The sequence below is a fragment of the Sinocyclocheilus grahami genome, unplaced genomic scaffold (assembly GCF_001515645.1).
Source record: "Sinocyclocheilus grahami isolate Dianchi unplaced genomic scaffold, SAMN03320097.WGS_v1.1 scaffold273.1, whole genome shotgun sequence".
In the NCBI taxonomy this organism is placed as follows: Eukaryota; Metazoa; Chordata; class Actinopteri; order Cypriniformes; family Cyprinidae; genus Sinocyclocheilus; species Sinocyclocheilus grahami.
Genome location: NW_015505452.1, coordinates 598,812 through 621,679, shown reverse-complemented (window position 1 = coordinate 621,679; position 22,868 = coordinate 598,812). Strand labels below are relative to the sequence as shown.

At 37.6% G+C, this 22,868-nt stretch overlaps 1 protein-coding gene across 2 annotated transcripts in view; it reads left to right on the top strand.

Moving 5' to 3' along the window:
• The window catches only part of LOC107599844 (adenylate kinase isoenzyme 5-like), a 91,234-nt gene extending 69,513 nt beyond the window's left edge, over positions 1–21,721 (top strand). For both annotated transcript variants that reach the window (XM_016291546.1, XM_016291545.1), the window contains exons 9-14: positions 6,885–6,927; positions 9,852–9,896; positions 12,593–12,756; positions 14,919–15,035; positions 19,835–20,029; positions 21,194–21,721. In XM_016291546.1, coding sequence (XP_016147032.1) covers positions 6,885–6,927; positions 9,852–9,896; positions 12,593–12,756; positions 14,919–15,035; positions 19,835–20,029; positions 21,194–21,259 — 630 coding nt within the window. In that variant the 3' untranslated portion in view covers positions 21,260–21,721. The remainder of the gene's footprint in view (positions 1–6,884; positions 6,928–9,851; positions 9,897–12,592; positions 12,757–14,918; positions 15,036–19,834; positions 20,030–21,193) is intronic.
• The last annotated feature ends 1,147 nt before the right edge of the window (positions 21,722–22,868 follow it).

Genomic DNA, 22,868 nt, shown 5'->3' with positions numbered 1-22,868 from the left:
TAGACTCCAGGGTTATTATAGTTAACTAAAACCATTTAAAAAATCTAATTAAAGAAATGAAATAAATACAATATAATATAACAAATTAAATGAAATGCATTTCAGCTAGCTGTCAACTTCATTTTCATTTAGTTTAAATCTATAATCTCTGCAATAACACTGATAGACTCTAGACACCGTTAACTAAAAAGTAACACTGGAAATGTAAAAGGGGGCCAAATTCTGGGCGAGAAGCTCCACTGCACTTACAAGTATTGCACATACAACGGATACATACATGTAAAGTTCAGTAGCAAATTCAATCACTGTACAGTTGCATATAAATGTCCAGACTGACCCTTTCCATATTGAATAAAAATATACTCCATGGGTGTTTCTGGAACTATGGACATTTGACTTCATTTTTACATTGTAGAAATGCATGTGTGTAAATATTTGTTTCACTTATCTCAAGCATGCACATGAGTGAACTAAATGTTACAGTTTGGATCTGTCATCATTGTTATTTAATACAAGCTGAGCATTAGTTTTTTACATTGTCAATATATATAGAAGATCAGAACACTACATTCAGCTTCATAGATTTATGCACAATTTAAAATCAAATCAAAACTATCAGGAACCATCAGTGCTCCTGCGATGGATGGTTTGGATTGCTTTTGCTCCCTTTCTGGGAGCATCTTGTTCTCTTCACTTTTTCCTTTCACCTCGTCTCCAACCACACAAACACACACACACACACATACACACGCACACAAAACATAGAGACATGTTATCTTCCATTCAGAGGGTTCTCGCTATCTACCAACATATATGGCAGGGCTACATGAAAGCGGCCAACCAGTTAGACCCTTCCTGTTGCTACATGTCTTTCCAACTTAATTCCTGAAACTGTTGCTTCTCTGTGCATTTCCATGGAGAGGCTGTCATGCTTTCTCCATTATATTTGGTTAAAATTGTGTCTGCATGAGACAAAAGCAGTCATTAAGGCTCTTTGTGGAGGATAATGTGAAGAGTGTTTATGGATGTGGATCAGCCCACATTCCCACCGTGACCCTTTCATCTGTGCCCATCAGTGGCGCTGCTGACAGCAAACTCTCCGTGCCGTCAGCATCACACAGGGAAAAACACTTCTGTAGATGAGAACAGATCTCAGAGCAGTCTTCAGCTCAGTGTGCGACGTGTTCAGCAGGTTCTTGGCTCCAGCCACGCTGGCTTGGTTCTGTACTGTGACTGTTTGCCAGCCACTTGGATTAAGACGTCCATCTACAGTGCAGAAAAGCTTCAGTACAAATCAAAATATTTATGTCCTAATTTTTGTTCTATACCTTCATGTTTTTAGCAACCCATGACATTTTACTGATATACAGATGGATGATAAATTAAAGAAAAATAAGTGTCTTGCCAACTGAGTTCTTGGGTCACCATGTGCCCATTGATTCTACAAGTCTTTGGAACTCTACTGGGATGGTTTTGAAGATGATGGTGGACAGCAATGTCTAGCGTTGGGGAAAGTTACTTTTAAAAGTAATGCATTTCAGTAGTGCATTACTCCATTAAAAAAGCAATGTATTGTGTTAGTTACTCTTTATGGAAAGTAATGCATTATGTTACTTTTGCATTACTTTTTGTCATATGGGTTGGGATTTTGTATTTGTTTTTTTAATTAAAAAAAAGGAAAAAAAGTTGTCTTTTTGGCAACTGTAAAGACCCTTTCACACCAAAAGTGAAATTAATAAGCCTCAGGCTGAAGGAAGTGCCTCTACCCCAGGAGAGGTGTCAGTAAATAAATGAGGGGAAAAAGTATCTTGCGTTACTTATTTGAAAAATATCCCATTGTAAATTTAAAAGTAATTTATCACTTTATAGTTACCTGGAAAAGTAATCTGATTACTTAGCTGGCGTTAATTGTATTGCGTTACCTCTAACACTGGCAATGTCTAACACATCGATCCACTTAAGTAGGACTTAAATTAATTTTTGTATGTAATTTTACAATCCTATTGCCTTTTAAATAAGGGTAAAGTTCAGAGAATGTTCTGACAAATATCTCATGTATTTAAATATATTTGTAATTACATATGCTTTGAATTTGGGTTACACTTTATTTTAAGGTGTCCTTGTTACACGTTACATGTACTTACTTACTTATAATATCAATAAATTATGCATAATTGCATGCAAGGAGCCCTAAGCCAAACCCAAATCCTAACCATATAGTACGCTGTAACCGGGACACCTTAAAATAAAGTGTAACCTGAATTTGACATCATTGCAAATTGCACATTTTAAAAGTGTACTTAAGTGTATTTAAATCATGAAAGTGTACTCTCTTTAGGTGTAAGCACATAAGTGGCCTTTTGTTTCATTAATATATTATCTTAAAGTACAGTTTTTTTAACATTTGACGTACATTACAAGTGCATGTCAAATACTAGCACTTCTTTTTCACAAGGGCACGTTCATCAGGATAGAAATGTTTAATCATAGGATAAGCGTGATCATTTAGAACAACTTAGTATTAATTTGCAGTGACTCTTTCTTCAAAAAAGGAATGAGAAGGAAACTATGCCAGCAAAAAGCCTCAAGAGCCACCGGATTTTCCTTTAATCTGCTCCCATCTGTTATAGCAGTGGTTACACTCATTTACATAATAATGGTAGAGGTTTGTGTTATGGATGACTTGCACTGTTTAATGTGTAGGTTATATTTGTTGTCATTCAGTTGTAACTGTGTAACATGTTAGTTCCATTGTTTGTTTGTTTTACATGTAGCATGCTAGTTCCATGTTTTTGGGCATACAGCATTCTAATTCCATGTTTTTTGACATGCAGCATGCTAATTCCTTGTATGAGGACTTGTATTACGTACCTGGTTCCTTTTTTAGAGGTAGTACCATAGTCATGATCCATGGTAATATTAATACTATGATTATTTAGACATGTTAATGCCTTTTTTTTTGGGACATTCACAATGATAGTATCATGTTTTTGGACATGTACAATAGTAGTGCCATTTTTTTTTACCCACACTATGGTATTCTTTGAGTACCATAAAAATGCTATAGTATAAGGTATTATATTCCATAGTATATTTAATACGGTATTCATTCAGTAGCGTACTATATATTAAGGCATATGGTATCTGGTACCATCGTTTTTCTATAGTCCCCTCACAGTAGTTTTTTTATGGGTTTATTTTTGCTAATTTAAAACAATGATATTTTTACCAGCAGTATCAGAAAGCAATGTAGATGAGATGCAGCACAAGAGGACAAGCGTATCATCCAGCAGCTTGTGCTGCGTTATGAGACAGGGGTGCCTGTTGTAATCATGCATCTAGCATTTCCTGCAGCGCCCCTCGGCTCCTCCACACACAAACACACACAAAAACAAGGCAAACGTCCACAGCGCATCAGGCCGACCTTCGCAGCTGTTCAGTCTGCACAGCTAATGAATGAGAGGCAGGCTGATATTCATGAGAAAACATCCTTCATGGTCAGAGAGAGAAAACAAGTAAAGGAGTGAGAGCAAAACATGTGATGGAAGAGATTGCACTCAGAGGTCTTCACTGCAAAATCAGTATGCTTATCAATATTTCAGTCTTGTTATTTCAGTAAAAAGATATAAAACATATCTAATCTTCCTAAGATAAATTTGATAAACCTGGTTTTAAATTATTATAAATATTACGAATACAACTTTTCTAAATGTAAATGTAATATTTTTTTGACAATGATAGTGTCATGTTTTTTGGATATGTACTGTACTGTGGTAGTTTTTTTTTTTTTTAAACATGTACTATAGTAGTGCCATATTTTTTATATACCATGGCAATACCATTTTTACCATAGTATATGGAATAAACCTGGCAAAAACTTGTTTTGAAACAAGTTAAAGTTATCTTTCTTGTTTTAAGCACAGTCTTCTTGAAATATTGTTAGAGTCATGCTTTAAGCAATATAAAAGATGCGTCCTGAAAAGAAGCCAGCATTAAAAATGTGATTTGCATGTAGGCCATGGATGTATTCAAATATTTAAGACTGAGGGGTCCAAATAGTGACGTGACATGGGACATGTGGCTAAGTATGGTGACCCATACTTGGAATTAGTGCTCTGCATTTAACCCATCCAAAGTGCACACACACACAGCAGTGAACACACACCCGGAGCAGTGGGCAGCCATTTATGCTGCGGTGCCCAGGGAGCAGTTGGGGGTTTGGTGCCTTGCTCAAGGGCACCTCAGTCGTGGTATTGAAGGTGGGAGAGAGCGCTGTACATTCACTCCCCTCACCTACAATCCCTGCCAGTACGAGACTTGAACCCGCTGGTTACAAGTCCGACTCTCTAACCATTAGGCCACGACTTCCCAAATATAAAAAGTGTAAGAATCATTGAAAAAAACTTTATTTATCAAGCACTACTGGTAGTACTTAGGCTTTGTGGCCTAAGTGATCCAAGTTAGAGCTTGTTTGCAGGCATGTGGGTCTGTGTATCACTTCTCTCTCTCTTTTTGCCAGTGAGTCATCAGACCGGCTGGCCTGCCCACATCACAAACACGCTCATCAGCGGCACCCTGCACTCCTCCCACACACTCTCTTTTTTCATCTCATCTTCTCTAATGCTGCAAAAAGTGGCAAGTTACCGCCTAAGGTTTTTCTGTTAAACAGCCCAGAACTCTTTTAATCACAGTAATCACGACACAGACTGTCAGGTTTCCAGTTTTTTGCAGTGTGTTTATGTTCAAACATGAAGAACCTCACAGCTTTTGTTTTAATTAGCCCAGTGAAACTCATTAAATGACTGTCTAGAAGCGTCATATTTTCACTTTAAAATCTAAAGAAAAAAATACATTTGTAAAAAAAGAAAGAAAAAACATGGAGTCTATTTTCAGGACCATTAAACTTGTGTGCATCGTGACATTGCTCTCACAATAATTAAATGCTTTTAATGGCCCTTCAGTTTTCAAGAAACTACTCAAAAGAAATTCTTTATTTAAATTCAGAAAAAATAATATAGTATAATTTTTAAATTAAGTACATTTGTTATGCACAATCATAAGTATACAGCATTGTAGTATTTGTTTACTTTGTGCTGAATTTAATAATAAAAATGCATTGCAGTAATGAGAAGTTGGTTGGGGAGGTGCTTCATTTTTAAAATGATACAATGCAAAAACAATGTTAAAAAATTATAAAAAATATGGTTAATTTTCTTATAAAATGACGGAAGGCAGAAGGAAGATTTGAATGTGATGGAAGAATGTAGTTCCACATACAAAAGAGTTTTTAAGACACTCAGTGTGATATGGCTCTATATGAGCAGGGCTTTGTGCTGATATAGAGCAATATCGCATGGCTAACAAGTGTAAAATTGTGTTTATGCAACAGTTCAATGGCACAAGAATTTAAATAAATAAGAAGCAACCACAAAGTTAATAAATTAGGAAACAAATAAGAAACAAACACAAACCCTTTTGCATGTGGAACTACTTCCTTCTGCCCCAGATTCAAATCTCAGGTTGACAGTTTAACAGCTGGGCCCAAGCCTCCATTACGAATTTGAAAACATCACTTTAGAACTAGTAACGAAGGAACGTTGAGTTGCTTCACTGAAAGCTGACTGTATTATGTAGAGTATTATGAGAGAGAGAGAGACTGAAAAAGTGTGATTACCTGCATCTGATACAGCATTCATTCTTCAGCTTAATCTCATATTCACAATAAAACATTAGTTTGAATGTCCGCTGAGGAAAGCAATATCTTTGTCATACTATCTTTTCATCACTCATTAAGGGGATTTCCCATGATAACACTGCTCAGTGCATTTGTTTGTTGCATCTTAAAAGGGGTTGTTGAAAGTAAAAAATGATGTCCTTGATTACAACCTTGTTTCAGTCCCTTTCAACATAAAAGTCTTTGCAGCTGACTCAGCCCTCTCAGCCAGAGATTCGAGGTGTGTATATACACACAATATACATGTAACAAAATTTCTTTAATCATCCATCACAATGAGTAAAACAAATGGGACTGGCTTCTGGTCAGATGAAACTAAATAAAATAGCTTTTTGGCACACACAGTATAGGTTTAAAGGGATCCACAGGTATAAGAAGTACCCCATGTCCACAGTTAAATATACTGCTGCATCTTTAAAGATGAAGGCCTATTTTTCTGCTGGAGGTACTGTACATCTTATTCAGATACATGGATTCTGTTAAATACCAACAGATAAAAAAAATCAAAGCCTGACTACCTCTACTAGAAATCTTATAACGGGCCGTGGTTGGATCTTCCATCAGGACAGTGATCCAAAGCAAACATCAAAATCAATACAAAAATGGGTCACTGAGCACAAAATGAAGCTTCTGCCATGGCCATCCTGGTCCTCTGACCTGAATAGAAAATGAGTGGGGTGAACTGAAGAGGACATGTAACAATAATGACTTCAGAATCTGGATAGATTCTGTATTAGTGGTCTCTGGTCTCTTTCCAGGTGTTCTCCAACCTCATCAGGTATTACAGGAGAGGACTCCTGTAACGACAAATAGAGTTTGCAAAAAGTATTGAAGAAAAACATGTATTTCATGATGAGATGACATAAAATCTAAGTATACATAAAGACATCTGTGAGTTCAACCACTTTTGAATAATAAATTCCAGCTTTATTGAATATTTAAATTAAAAATAAGCAGTCTCAAATCAGATTAAATGTGTAAACACATTCCAGGTCAGATTGTGCAGTTCTTGTGCTGTTTGGATGGCACATTATTCAGAGGATCTATGGACGAGCATTTGATCATAAAATTGTTGTCTTCCTATACAGATCTGTGAGCTTTTTAAAAGTAATTTAATTCCTTTTCTTATGTGTGTTTTTCTCTATGGCAGACTGATGAAGAGGTGGCTGGATATGCAGAGGCGACTGGAGAAAGTGAGCACAGTATCACTCAACTGATCTTTGTGTACTGTATTCGTGTGTGGGCTTATTTATTATTATACTGTTGATAGAATAAATATATGCTTCTTGATGCAGTTTAATAATGATGCAGTTCTGAAAAATTGGGAAATACACAATTAAGAAAATATAAATAGTCTCACCAAAATGAAAGCTGCAGTTTGTAAGTTTTGCCTATTTGTCGCAATCTCTGTTTGAAAACCTGCAATTGCATTTATTTGTGCAATTCTCTTTATTACATGGGTTGTGCGTCGGCACGGCTCCAGCGCGGATGAATCTAATGTTTTGAGGTGTATGTGTGGCAGTCACTGTCATCACACCGGTGTGGATACTGTACTTAGGAATCACAGATTCTAGCCTACGTCTTGGAATATATGACCCAAATAAGAATTTTCACCGGTTGTTGTCATCTGAACAATTAAGTAACAAGTCTGCCACGTTTGTTCTGACCAACTGAGGAAAAAAAGCAATACAAAAAGCCGCGCTACCAATGGTGATTAAATCTAACGACTGGTTAATTAGCTCATATCACATCAAACCATGCAAATTATTATTACTGTTATACTTTGTTCTCAAATTGTTAGTTAACAACATCAGCATTGCGTGACTATGTGTATATAGTGTGCATTAGTGTGTAGATTTTAATTTCTGTACAGTCTAATCTCTAACTGTCAGACCATTCCAATTTCATATTAAGAAATTATTTTAACCCAAAAAGCAAATTATTCTTCCTTCGAACTGGTTCTCGTTAAAATACAAATCCTGTGTAATCCCAGGCTATCTGTAATCAGATGCACATTTAAAACTGGAATATACTGTAATTTAATTTCATTCACATGTGTTTCATAAACACATAATCCTATCTGGATTACAATATACCCTCAAAATGATAAATTTAATTATTCCAGCTGCTGTGAGAAAAGGCTATAAACGATCCGCCACCTGCAGGATCCCCACATGCGAAATAGCCTACTATAGCGATAACGAATTTCTAGCGAATTCCTACCAGTAACACTCAAATTAGAAAACATTATTATTATCTTATATTACATAATTAAATTATAATTATTAATTAATTAATTATAATCTTACCGTTGTGAATCGGGCTAAAGTAAGGCAATAGTTTTGAACACTGGCTAGTTATGTACTTGGTCAAATATTGATTTTGGATCATTTTTAACCAAAAAAAGTTACAGACTGCAGCTTTAAATTCTTGGTCTTGTGGGGAAAAAATATGTTACTGAAGATTTTAGCCATGAAACTTACATATTAGTAACTATTTTGTGTGAAATCACCTTTGAAATTCAATCTTAATGTTCATTTGTGGAATTTGAGATTAATTCCAGTAAATTTTGGTCTTAGTGTTAAAAATGTGCTTAAGAACAAACAAACACGTCAAGAATGAGTTTGAATTTGCCATTAAAAACTTGAATTTCAAATTTCAAAATATAGGATAGTTTGCACAAAATGTTAGCAATTTTTTATGATTTTAAGATTTCAGATTTTTAGTGACACCACCACGTTTGTTCTGACCAACTGAGGAAAAAAAGCAATACAAAAAGCCGCGCTACCAATGGTGATTAAATCTAACGACTGGTTAATTAGCTCATATCACATCAAACCATGCAAATTATTATTACTGTTATACTTTGTTCTCAAATTGTTAGTTAACAACATCAGCATTGCGTGACTATGTGTATATAGTGTGCATTAGTGTGTAGATTTTAATTTCTGTACAGTCTAATCTCTAACTGTCAGACCATTCCAATTTCATATTAAGAAATTATTTTAACCCAAAAAGCAAATTATTCTTCCTTCGAACTGGTTCTCGTTAAAATACAAATCCTGTGTAATCCCAGGCTATCTGTAATCAGATGCACATTTAAAACTGGAATATACTGTAATTTAATTTCATTCACATGTGTTTCATAAACACATAATCCTATCTGGATTACAATATACCCTCAAAATGATAAATTTAATTATTCCAGCTGCTGTGAGAAAAGGCTATAAACGATCCGCCACCTGCAGGATCCCCACATGCGAAATAGCCTACTATAGCGATAACGAATTTCTAGCGAATTCCTACCAGTAACACTCAAATTAGAAAACATTATTATTATCTTATATTACATAATTAAATTATAATTATTAATTAATTAATTATAATCTTACCGTTGTGAATCGGGCTAAAGTAAGGCAATAGTTTTGAACACTGGCTAGTTATGTACTTGGTCAAATATTGATTTTGGATCATTTTTAACCAAAAAAAGTTACAGACTGCAGCTTTAAATTCTTGGTCTTGTGGGGAAAAAATATGTTACTGAAGATTTTAGCCATGAAACTTACATATTAGTAACTATTTTGTGTGAAATCACCTTTGAAATTCAATCTTAATGTTCATTTGTGGAATTTGAGATTAATTCCAGTAAATTTTGGTCTTAGTGTTAAAAATGTGCTTAAGAACAAACAAACACGTCAAGAATGAGTTTGAATTTGCCATTAAAAACTTGAATTTCAAATTTCAAAATATAGGATAGTTTGCACAAAATGTTAGCAATTTTTTATGATTTTAAGATTTCAGATTTTTAGTGACACCACGGTACAATTAATCTTTCTGTCAACAGTCAATAAACGAATATAAAGTATTAAACTCAAAGCTGGGTGTAACCATTCTGATGCATAACTGACTGTCATGAAAATTTCTCTCAGTACTGATAAAAACTAACAAAGGTTGTATTTTATTTTTATTTATTTGTTTTTGGCAACCCTGGATTTTATTTGTTCCATTATTGTCATTATTTTCCACCATTAATTGTACCGCACGACATTACAAAGCTATATTTTGACATGATAAAGTTGATATTCTGATTGTAATTTCTTTTTCAATATGCCACCAGGTTTTCCTGTGGAGACCAAGAAATCAAAGGTCATCTTTGTGATTGGTATGTTAGCTGACACAATGGCATTATCACAATTATAGACAAACGTGCAAAGCAATGTTTTATTGTGCCTACATTTCCCCCAAAAGAACAGGTCAGGAAGCAGTGTTGTGATACAAAGTACATACATCACAGCATTGAAACTATATCAGACGTAATAACACGCACTACCAAGTTTCTTTTGCGACACAGACACACAAGCAAAACAATGAACTGTGAAATTGGGGGCAGGTGAAAGCTTCTGAAGTGTCCTAATAAGGTTCCTAATTGAAACTGTTGACAGTCTTCATCTGAAAATGACTCATGTTCTGGCTAAATGGAAAGCAGACTGTCAAGATGGTTCGATTCTTTGTGTGCTAGGGGCTTTCCTCCCCTCATGTTTGTTCAAAAGCTCTAGCCAACTGGGATGTAGGGAAGTGATCTAAAAGCCAAGCTTTACATCTCTTTGTGGTGAAAAGAGACGTGAAGAAATCAATTTGGTGGTACTTTGAAAGGAACCTGGTGGATACGGTCTGTGTTCTTGTCCTCTGTCGCTTCAGCAGTTTGGTACAACAGTTAGGCTTGTAATTTTGGTTTGGATATGGCTGTCGATAGTCAGATGGACAGATCTGAGATTGATAGCTTGAGTGAATTACACTCTCGAGTGCACTTGACCACCCTAACTGACACGTTAAAGACTTGCTGAAAGATTTATCAGCTGTGTCTGCACTGTAGTACCTGTCAAGAAAAAAAATTAGATTAGACCTAATAGCCAGTTTCGGGACGCCTTTGAAAGTTTTTTTTTTTTTTACCCAGATGTCTAGAATAGAATAGAATAGAGAGATTAAGAGTAGTTTAACAGGGTAAAAGAACCGGAATGCAATGAAATTTCAGAGACTACACACAGAGGTCCTACAATATGACACAGAGGTGCTACAATATGATAACCACATACACATAGACCACAATAACGTAATCAAAATCCATGTAAAAAACATGAATGAGGCTCTTGGATAAAAACTATTTGAAAATTTGGCAGTGCGTGTTTTGATTGACCTGTATCACCTTCCCGAAGGTAGGAGGGAAAACAGATGATGACCGGGGTGAGAGGAGTTCTTAACCATGTTTTTTGCTCTGGATAGGTACAGAGTGTTTGCAATGTCCTGTAGTAAGGGGAGAGGGCAGCCAGTGATATTCTGCGCAGTCTTTATGACCTTCTATAGAGCTTTTTTGTCAGCTCCTGAACAGCCCCCATACCACACTGTAAGACAGTATGTTAAAACACTCTCTATGGCAGAGCGGTAGCATGCCACCAGTAGTTTTTGACACAGACGGTTTTTCTTTAGGACTTGCAGGAACTGCAGATGCTGCTGTGCCTTTTTAACAGCCGCTGTTGTATTTGTGGACCAGGAGAGACTGTCAGATAGATTCCCAGAAACTCTTTCCACATAGACTCCATTTATAATGATGGAAAGGGGGTCAGCTTTGCACTTCCTGAAGTCCACGATGAGTTCTTTAGTTTTCCTTGTGTTTAACACCAAGTTGTTTTCAGAGCACCACAACGTCAATTTCCTGACCTCGTCACAATAGGCAGATTCATCACTTCCAGAAATGAGTCCAATCACTGTGGTGTCATCTGCAAATTTTATAATGTGATTGGAGGTGTGTGTGGAGGTACAGTCATAGGTATAAAGGCAATAGACTAGTGGGCTCAGCTCACATCCCTGTGGTGAACCGGTGCTGAGAGTGAGAGTGGAGGAATGGTGAAGACCAAGTTTAACACACTGAGGGCGGTTAGTGAGAAAGTCCATAATCCAGGTACAAAGGTGAGCAGAAAAGCCCAGGTGAAGGAGTTTCCTGATAAGAATGTCCGGTATGATGCTATTGAACGCAGAACTGTAATCGATGAAGAGCATCCGGATGTATGTACCTCTGTGTTCCAGGTGCTCCAGAGCTTTGTGGAGAGCTGTAGCAATGGCCTCCTCTGTAGACCTGTTGGCCCTATAAGCAAATTGGTAGGGGTCAAAAGTGGGAGGGAGGCTGGCTTTAATGTGCCTCAGAACCAGTCTCTCTAGTAGACACTTTGCAACAACAGATGTAAGTGCAATTGGTCTGTAGTCATTTAAACTGGGTAATATTGGCCTTTGAAGTCATTTGTCGCCCCACACTAAAAGTGAAAATAGCAACAACTGTAACATTCAATCAGATAGCAATATCTCAAAAGCATTGATTTTGAACCAATAAGATTTATCGGTGGGTGGGGCTATCTAGTAAATAAGAGTCCAAGCGATCAACAAAGTGTCTTTTCACTCACTGTTTTGGTTAGGACAAAACCCTTTTGCTTTTTTCTTTGATGCTTGGATTATGTATATCTATGTCATCAGTGTTATAGACAACAGCTGTTGGCTGTGTAGGAGACGTTAACCCTGGGGAAGTCCACCTGTGGACTGTTTGGATAGATAAGGGCTGCCCCGAGCTGTGTGCAGAATCTTAATGAAAGCCTCTGGGACTTCAGTCAGATGGTGAGGTCGGGGTGGGCCGGCGCATAGTGTGAGGTACAGACCATAAGATATCTGCTGATAATCCATCCCGCAACTCCCAAAACCGTCAATTACTGAGGATCTGGCCCTTGTTCCCCACTATTTAGAACAGTCTTTCCCATCCATTTTATTTGCAGTTTTTCATATTAGATTTATTCTCAGCTTTCTCATTCTGACCAGGTGGGCCGGGATCGGGGAAAGCTCTCCAATCGGAGAAGATAGAGGAGCGGTACAGTTTGAAGCGCCTGTGTCCTGGGGACATCCTGTGCAGCGAGTTACAGTCTCACAGTGAGAGAGGACGATTTCTCCGAGACCTTTTGGAAAGAGGAGAGCAGCTTCCTGAGGTGCAGAAAATTACAACGATCAGCTTCACCTTCACTGAATTTAACACACTATTTCGTAACACTTCTCAGTAACATTTTGCTGAGAAGTTTTATGTAATAGTTTAACCTTTAAAGGGCTGGATGTGTACAAAAAAGGGTGTGTGAATTATTAGATAGGCTATGTAAATTAGTTTGCACTTACAGTTTTCTTCCTGGATTGACATTTCTTGTTGAAACGGGAAGTTGTGCTGGGACATGTAAGGTCTTCCTTTAAAAAAAAGTCATTTAGCAAAGCCACATGACAGTTTTTACCATGAAGACAAAAATAATAAATTCCAGACATGTACTTCACAAACAATTGGATTTTGGGAAATAAATAAAGTATGAGCACAACCAAAGGCAGCTGAAGTAGAGCACAGCTGAAAACACACAGACAAACCCCAATTTTCAACTCCCTGGTGCTAGTTAGAGGTAGGTGGTAATTATAATTTAGGGAAAGCAGACAGTTTAATCTAGAGAGCATTGAACAAAATTTGTATATGCCCCTGCAAACAAGATTCACATTTTTGGTTCATTTCCCAAAGGACAATGAATGTCTGTCCACATTGAAAGAGAGAATAATAACAACAATAATATTCAATCAGATAGCTGATTGTGGAGTTGTGGAAGCAGGATTGTGAACCAGTGAGCAATGGACAGATTTGATTTTTAAATCAGATCCAACAATATCAATAATCTAAATCAGACAGATTATTTTCAACCATTCTGACCCTCTCTCTGAAATGATACAGTTTTAAGGAGTGGGCCCATTAAGGCTTGTCAGTAAAGTAAGTGTTTTGACAACATTATCGGTCCCACTTTATATTAAGTGGCCTTAACTACTATGTACTTACATCAAAATTAAGTTTAGGTTAGTTAAGGTTAGGGACATGTTTGGTGGTATGTCTAGGTTTAAGGGTGGGTTAAGGTGTAAGGGATGGGTCAACAGTGTAATTATAAATGTAATTACAGATGTAATTACATGCAGATATTTTTCAAATATAAGTACAATGTAAAAAGATGTATGTACACAATAAGTGCATTGTACCAAATTATTAATTTAAATGTAAGTACATAGTAGTTAAGGCCACTTAATATAAAGTGGGACCACATTATCCATATAAAACCATTATTTACAGACAAAACATTGTCAAATGGTTTACTTATGGTTTGCAATGTAGCAGATTGCATCATCTTTCAACAACAGATTCTTTGCAAAGTCTCCATTACACTGTGCCTCGTTTACAAAACAAAATCTGTAGTCAAATGCTCCGAAAAAAACATACAATCCTTCAACATGATCCGGGTCACCATTAAAAATAAATCTACTTGTTCCAAAGACGCAAACAAGCTGTTTAAACCAGATGCATCAAAGTGAACACAGTTTCACTCTTCCATTTGTCCTGTTGTCAGCAGACTCAAATGTCGAGCATGCCAGAAAGTGAACATCCAGTGTAGACAGTGTCAGTGCTGCTGCTGCCACAAGGTAAAGTAAGGAGAGCAGATCTAGACAGGTGGTGCTGGGGAAGTGGAGGGCTTAAGAAAATTCTCACGGTGTGTAGTACTTAGCTCTACCAGGTCAAGACCTAAATAGATAGGAAAGAGAGATCAATTGGCTATGCTGCCACTTTAGAAGAATCAAACCAGCATCAGCTACTCAGAAGAGTTTCATTACAGAAACTATGCATGTATGAAAGTATTTAACAACAGACAATAAGTGATATAGTGAAAAATAAGGGGTGGGATAAGGCTCAAACACAATCAAACACATTAAAAAATGTAACTGAAATATTCAGGTTTACTGTAATAATTACAAGCAGGTGTGTTTGATTAGGAATGGAGCTAAAATAGGCAGAGAGGCCCTCCAGCCACTAACTTAGGCTGTTGTTGTTGTTTATTTGCTAAGGTTTGGCATGTGGCTCAGAGAGATTCAGACTTAATCAGATGATTTATGTTACAGTGGTGTTGCCTAGCAACATGACTGTCATTAACATTTGCGGTGAACTACTTTTAGTTGTCCCAGACATCAGACTTCTCACTTCTAATCTAATGTTTGTGTTTGTACCTGTGTTCTAATGCCTCCAGCCGTTCTCATGGATTGTGAATCTGTATGTGAGTGTTTATCTGGTTTTCTCTGGTTTAAGGACACACTGCTGGATCTATTGTGCGAGGCCATGGCATCCACTGTGCGTCAGGGGAAGGGCTTCCTGGTCACTGGCTTCCCAAAGAATGTGAAGCAGGCGCAAGAGTATGAAGCCAAGGTCAGTGATTTTCAGGAAAAGACTAAATCACAGGGAGTGAGACTGCAGTCACTGCAGTCAATGAAACAGTTGCTGAAATATGTTGGGACGTTATAAGTAATAGGGAATAGGTCTCTCAAAAATGAAAACTGACGTTGTTTACTCATGTTGTCTCAAAGCCATATGAATCTTGTTTTGTGAAAAACACAAAATGAGACGTTTTCAAGAGTGTTCTATGCCCACAAAACAGATTTAAGCTCTTCAAAAGCCATGTGATGGCATTCTTTGATAAAAGGTGGAAAATATGTTGGCATTTTTTTTTTAAATCTTCCCTCCACTGCAGCTCTCAAATGTAATTTGCATGTGGGTATATTTAAATGTGGTGTTTTTTATGTTTTTATTTCAATCTTTTTCACTAGATTTAAAGAAGCAAATGCTTGTAGTATTGTGCCATGTTATATGCTTTGCAACAATTATTTTAACCCTAACTTGTTCCTGGAGGGCCGGTGTCCTGCAAAGTTTAGCTCCAACTTGCCTCAACACACCTGCCTTCAAGTTTCTAGTATGCCTATAAGAGCTTGATTAGCTGGTTCAGGTGTGTTTAATTGGGGTTGGAGCTAAACTCTTCAGGACACCGGCCCTCCAGGACCGAGTTTGGGCATCCCTGCCCCAACTGATGCAATGCGTAGCTTTTCATTTCTTAAACAACCATGTTGGAAGATGTACCCATGTATAAATTCCAGGATGACAATAACAAGATTCACCAGGCTTAATTTGTGAAACAATAGTTCTGTGAGCATGAAGAATCATTTTCATGTATGAATGATCCGTTACAGAGTCCTGAGCTTAACTCGGTTGAATATCTTGAGGATGTGCTGGAGTCGACTTTACAGAGGGGTTCATTGTCAATACAAAATCTCATCCAAAAGTTTATTAATCTCTTAATGGAAATATGCTTTGTCGAAACAATGCCACAACAAATTCACACTATAAACAAAGCAAAATGCAGACCAACAAAATATTAGTGTGTGCAACTTTTTTTGGACAGGCTGTGTAAAATCAACTCCAGCACATCCCAAAGACTTTCAATGTGTTTAAGGTCAGGACTCTGTGGTGGCCAGTCTTTCACAAATTGAGCCTGTTGAATCTTGGTATTGTCATCCTGGAATATGGACATGGGTATGTCTTCTGACATGGTTGTATGAGAAATAAAAAGCTATGCACTTCATGAGTAATAAAACAATTGTTACCAAACATACATCATGCAAGAACCATAGAAATTACTGCTATAATAATTCAATCTTAAAATCTTATGTATTTGCTTATTTATGGCCAGACAGCAACTTTTTTTGGCCAGGTAGTGTCTATGTGAATAAAAGACTAAATTAAATTGATCATATTAAACCACATTTTCTCATTTGGGGCGTAACTTGTAAAATAATATGTTTAGCAACATTCTAACACAGTACACATCAAAGCAAATTTTCCAAATCCATTTGTACTGTTGTTGGAAGAAGCACACATAAAGTATGTCAATACAGGGGATCCATTTACTTGTGTTTATGGTTCGCGACTCTGTGCTAAATATTGCGAACAATGTTTGAATTATTAATAAGAATGCTTCTTGTTTGTTAATTAGCTGCTGTTTGTGATAAGCTGCCTATAGAGTGGGGGAACTTCTATATACACTTTGTATGCGGATCGGCTGTTGGCATCGCACTGGTTCCCTCGACAAAAAGCCAATGGGATTTTTCCAAAGGCTTTTGGATTATCGCAAAAAATAAGCTCTGTGTTCAACCATAGTTTATGAAATTTACATGTTTTGTCCATCGAGATAATCTTCACAAAACAAAATAACTTTCATGAATTTTGAATCCAAAATAAAAGCACCAGAACTTAAAAGCTAAACTTAGGCTTATAAACGAACTACAGCACCACGGTCGCTCGCCTTCGACGTCACCACCACCACGCTTCCGACAACTTTTCAAAATTATTTTCAGTTCAGTGAAAAGGATTTACTCTGTATATGAATTTTAATCCACGCTACATGAACCTTTTCATATAAACTGGAATAAATACAAAACTAGAGCCAAACTAAAACTGAAATCAGACATTAGTAATAAATAGTATAGTGAATAAATGAAATAATCATAACTAAAGGACATATGAAAGCACGTATTTCGACATAAGGTGCATTAAAAGTGAATAAATCTTTAATTAATATGAATATTTTAATTAAAAACGTGTCTCCACGTACTATTCAATAAAATTCTAGTGCATTTAATCTATTAAATAACAGCAGAGTGAGTGAGTTTTTGGACATGGTAAGATTAAACTTATTTTAGTGAATAAAGTACCACATTTCAGCGGTCGTTTTGTTAGGATGGGTACACAAAATGTTGTTTTATCCTTGCTTCTAGAAAATCCTCAATCTATATGTTTTCTAACAGCTGCTTGTGGCCGTAAACATTTCATTTTAACGTGGCTTTAAGCACTATGCATCGTTAAAGTTTCAGCTTCACCACGACTAAGCCGGTAAATGTGGTGTTTACATGGAATAATCATATGAGTTTATTTTATGGTACGAACCCAGAGTCTCCGTATCAGTAAGCGATAAAACTAGTATCTTCCATCCGAAGAATTGTGTTGCATTTCGGGGCAAAGCCAAAAAAAATACAAATAAAACATTGTCGAACAACAATATAAAATGCGGGACACTATTAATTGGTTATTCTACAATTAATTGTACTATAAATTATACTACAATTGGAATATACTGTAAATTGATAAACTGTTCGGCGTGATAACGTTTAATGTCTCCGACAGTGCATGTAGTCCCATTTAGCAACTTGTTAGCAGCCGTCTTTTTAAAGAAACGTAACAGTTTTAAAAAAAATCACGAGTGGGGTGTTACTGGTGTGTTTTATGTCACAGAATAAAACGTGAAAGTATCTTGAACTTGTGTGAACCACGGACCTTATTTTAGGGGATTTAACCAAACTCCCATTCAAAAAACCCATTGACTCTGGGACTATGGAACCAGAAGTGCTAAAATGCTAACTCTCTTCTGGGTTTTTGCCTACAAAGGGACATCATAGTTCAGGGCTGCCCAAACTCGGTTCTGGAGGGCCGGTGTCCTGCAGAGTTTAGCTCCAACTTGCCTCAACACACCTGCCTTCATGTTTCTAGTATGCCTATAAGAGCTTGATTAGCTGCTTCAGGTGTGTTTAATTGGGGTTGGAGCTAAACTCTTCAGGACACCGGCCCTCCAGGACCCAGTTTGGGCACCCCTGTCATAGTTCCACCACTCTATTGACTTGGATTAAACTGCTTGATTCATATTATTACAATGTCTTTATGAACTTTTTGAAGCTTTAAAGTTGTGGTTGAATGTACTTTTTAATGGAGGGACAAAAATCTCAAGTTTCAGTAAAAATATCTTGATTTATTTTTGTATTCTTTTTCCAAAATTGTATGAAGGTTTCATGGGTCTAGGTCGGTGATGGGCAAACTTGGCCCTTCCAGGCCACTTTCCTGCAGAGATTTGATCCAACCCTGATAAAACTCACCTGTCTGTAGCTTTCTAGTAGTCTTGAAGACAATGGTTAGCTGGTTCAGGTGTGTTTGATTAGAGTTGGAGCTAAACTCTGAAGGAAAGTGCCCTGGAAGGGCCAAGTTTGCCCACCCCTGGTCTAGAGCGACAGGGTGAGGATAAGTTTCATTTTTGGGCGAACCCTTTAAACCAGTGTTTCTCAACCCTGGTCCTGGGTGCCCCCCAACACTGCACACTTTGTGTGTCTCCCTAATCAAATACACCTGATTCAACTCATGAGCTCATTAGAAGAAACTCCAGGACCTGAAATGGGATAAGGGAGATAAGGGAGACATACAAAATGTGCAGTGTTGGGGGGCGCCCAGGACCAGGGTTGAGAAACACTGCTTTAAACCAGGGGTGGGCAAACTTGACCCTTCCAGGTCACTTTCCTTCAGAGTTTAGCTCCAACTCTAATCAAACACACCTGAACCAGCTAATCAAATCTCTGCAGGAAAGTGGCCTGGAAGTGCCAAGTTTGCCCACCCCTGGTCTAGAGCGACAGGGTGAGGATAAGTTTCATTTTTGGGCGAACCCTTTAAACCAGTGTTTCTCAACCCTGGTCCTGGGTGCCCCCCAACACTGCACACTTTGTGTGTCTCCCTAATCAAATACACCTGATTCAACTCATGAGCTCATTAGAAGAAACTCCAGGACCTGAAATGGGATAAGGGAGATAAGGGAGACATACAAAATGTGCAGTGTTGGGGGGCGCCCAGGACCAGGGTTGAGAAACACTGCTTTAAACCAGGGGTGGGCAAACTTGACCCTTCCAGGTCACTTTCCTTCAGAGTTTAGCTCCAACTCTAATCAAACACACCTGAACCAGCTAATCAAATCTCTGCAGGAAAGTGGCCTGGAAGTGCCAAGTTTGCCCACCCCTGGTCTAGAGCGACAGGGTGAGGATAAGTTTCATTTTTGGGCGAACCCTTTAAACCAGTGTTTCTCAACCCTGGTCCTGGGTGAAGTTTGCCCATCACTGCTTTAAACCAACAAGACAATGAAATGGATGAAACCACAAGAAAACACAGTGAAACCATTAAAACGGTGTTTGAAATCCAATTTAGTAATATGTAATGATGCAATTAAATCACTAAATATACTAGAAACACCAACACAACATATTTTGCAGTGCTCATGATAGATGCCATTACCCACATCTCAAAGAAATTGACTGGCGCTCAGTGCTTGTTCCATTTCTTACATAAAATACATGGTTGTGTTTCAGATGGGGCAGCCCGACATAGTTCTGTTCCTGGAATGTTCTGCAGACATCATGAGTCGACGGCTGCAGCAGAGGGCCACCTGCAGCCTGCACACTAAAGAAGCCCGAGAAAGAGACACTCGCTGTAGAGTGGACGCATTCTGCAGCCTGGTCAATCCTGTGGTCAGTCACTATGAACACAGTGAAGTCCTGCACAAGGTGGGTATGGAAACGCCAAGCTACAATTAGTCATAGCAGTGACGTTTCTGTGTAATTGGACTTGGTTACATTGACCTCAAGCTAAAAAGAACATTTTAGGATCGGCACAGAGTAACTGGTTTTAGTCTGCTGTTGACATCCATCCTTAAATAAACGCTACACAAAGGGCATCCATATTAACCAGATTGGGGTTTGTCATGTCAGGACGTTTTCACTATGTCAGATAAATGAAAGTAGCTAAATTGGATCTGATTTAAAAGCAAAAACATCCTCTGATTTGTGGGGAAGGGAAGCAGTTTTTCAAAGGGATAGTTCAACCAAAAATGCAAATTCTGTCATTTACTCACTCTCATGTTGTTCCAAATGACTTACTTTCTTTTGTGGAACATAACAGATATTTTGAGAAATGTAAATTTATTTTTGTCCATCCATACAATAGCGATTAATGCATTCACCCACATTCACCAAAATATCTTCTTGTGCTGCAGAAAAACGACAATATTACAGGCTTGGAATGACATGACGGTGGATAAATGACAGAATTAGGATTTTCACTAAATCATTACCATGGTTAACAAAGGTGCTTCAAAGAACACATTGGTACTGCTGTGGTACGTCTAAAAAAAAAACATGGTTGTACAACAATACATTAGTATGTGATTTTTTTATAGTGATTTGCAAACCTTGAAAACTTGTGGAAATATTACAGTATTTTAAGGCATACAAGATTTCAGTTATTAAATAGGCTTTCCCCCCCCAGTTATGCTCTAAAATATTTAATTTAGTAGATATTGCTCTGAGTAGTTCACCCACCCCCAAGTCATATAAAGATAATTTAAATGAGTGCATGAGTGCAATACAAAATAATTGCTTGCCGTTCATGCATTTAATCTTAACTGTAACTGATTTTGTTGATTGTATGGTGGAAAACGCTTTTATTAGAACAGAATGGAATCATTACACTATATTCATATCTGATGATCGAGTGATGTTGACAACATAAAGCAGACAGATGAACATGTCTCTCTGTATATGTTAAACACGTTCAGAGCAGCTATGTGTTTGTAGGATTTATTAGTGCTGTATGACAGTTCTCCTGTGAGTTGTTGCCCTAGTTTTCAGCTTATGATTTCTAACAGCCTTGTTATGTGTGCGTGTATGTAGATTGATGCCGAGCAGCCTCCAGAAGATGTCTTTGAGCAGATCTGCCTCGTCTTGGACTCCTGCTAGAGAGCTTGGACTCGCACTGTCCCCTGGAGGACAAAACCATCACCTACAGCTCCACCACAGACTCACATTACACACGCACACACACACACCTGCGATTAAAACTTCTGTATGGCACATTCACTTGGAAAGCTACCAACCAGCAACTGGCACCTGTTCATTTCACACCATCGTCGTTCACTGTAAATACCAGCCCAATAAATCAACAGTGTTTATCTCTTGGTATTGAATCTGTATGCTTAAGCTCGCTTTCAGCTCTGTAAAACGCAGACAGAGGGATATTTACGACAGTCTGATGCCGTTTGGACTGTTGTTCAGTCAGTATCCTTAAGCACTGAAATCAGCAAAACTGATAAGCATGACGGACCGGCCGCTGGAGAGTCTTTTTATATTTTAACTTCATGCTTTATATCGTGCCAAGCATGCCAGAATAGTGATTTACTGTATCGTTGAAGCAGAAATTAATGAGCTGGAGAGGGAAATGTTTTGAATTTCAGTCTGGCAATGAATGGATGAATTTCACAATGAGGTCTGATAACTGTATTCTTCCTTATCAACCAGAGTGAAATAAAGACATTTCATATGTTTAATGGTCTTATATTGTTCTTTAAAAGCAGTAGCTATGAGAAATAATGTTTTTGTTGCGGTTAAAGGAATAGTTCACACGAAAAAGAAAATTTGAATATGTACTCACCCTCAGGCCAGATTTGGAGAAATTTAACATTACATCACTTGCTCAACAATGGCTCCTCTGCAGTGAATGGGTGCCGTCAGAATGAGAGTTCAAACAGCTGATAAAAACATCACAATAACTGTTGTTTACGGCAAAAATACGAGTCCTCTATATAGCCGTAATATTCTTTTCTTTAGTGAAAAATTAGTAGTCTGAATCAGGAGAGAAATATGCACAGATCAAGCACGGTTTACAAGCAAAAACAGTTAAGAACTTTTTGATTTGAGAGGACGACATGATGAACTCTTTTAGTGGAGGAAGCATTATTATGGATATTTTGACCAGGAGTAATGCTTTAAAGTTAAAACGCCTTGATGGATTTGTTCATTACAAACGTAGCTTTTCGTGTTTTCTTGCTTCATGCTGTGGATTATTGCGACGTTTTTGTGATCTGTGTCGACTCTCATTCTGACGGCACCCATTCTCTGCAGAGGATCCATTGATAAACAATAGATGTAATGCTACATATCTCCAAATCTGTTTTGAAGAAACAAAACACTATATCTTGGATCGCCTGGGGGGGTGGCTACATTCTCAGCAAATTTAAATTTTTGCGTGAACTGCTCCTTTAACAGTATGTGTGGGTATGAAGGTCAATGTGCAAATCATTGAAGGTGGGGGGAAAAAAAAAACTGGAAGTGTTGCAAGCAGTTTTCTCTAGCAGCACCAAAATTAGCCAATGTGGTAGAGCCTGTCATATGAAAAACATCCATACTGGACAGTATTGTTACCATTACTAAAGTACATTTTTGTCTTCCTTCCAGCAAACTGTCACTCACATGAGATCCAACCATCCAATCAATTCCCAATTGAAAAATCAAGTCCCGTTCTATACCACTTCTCATTCGAAAAGCCATTTACTAGCATATCGACAGAGAT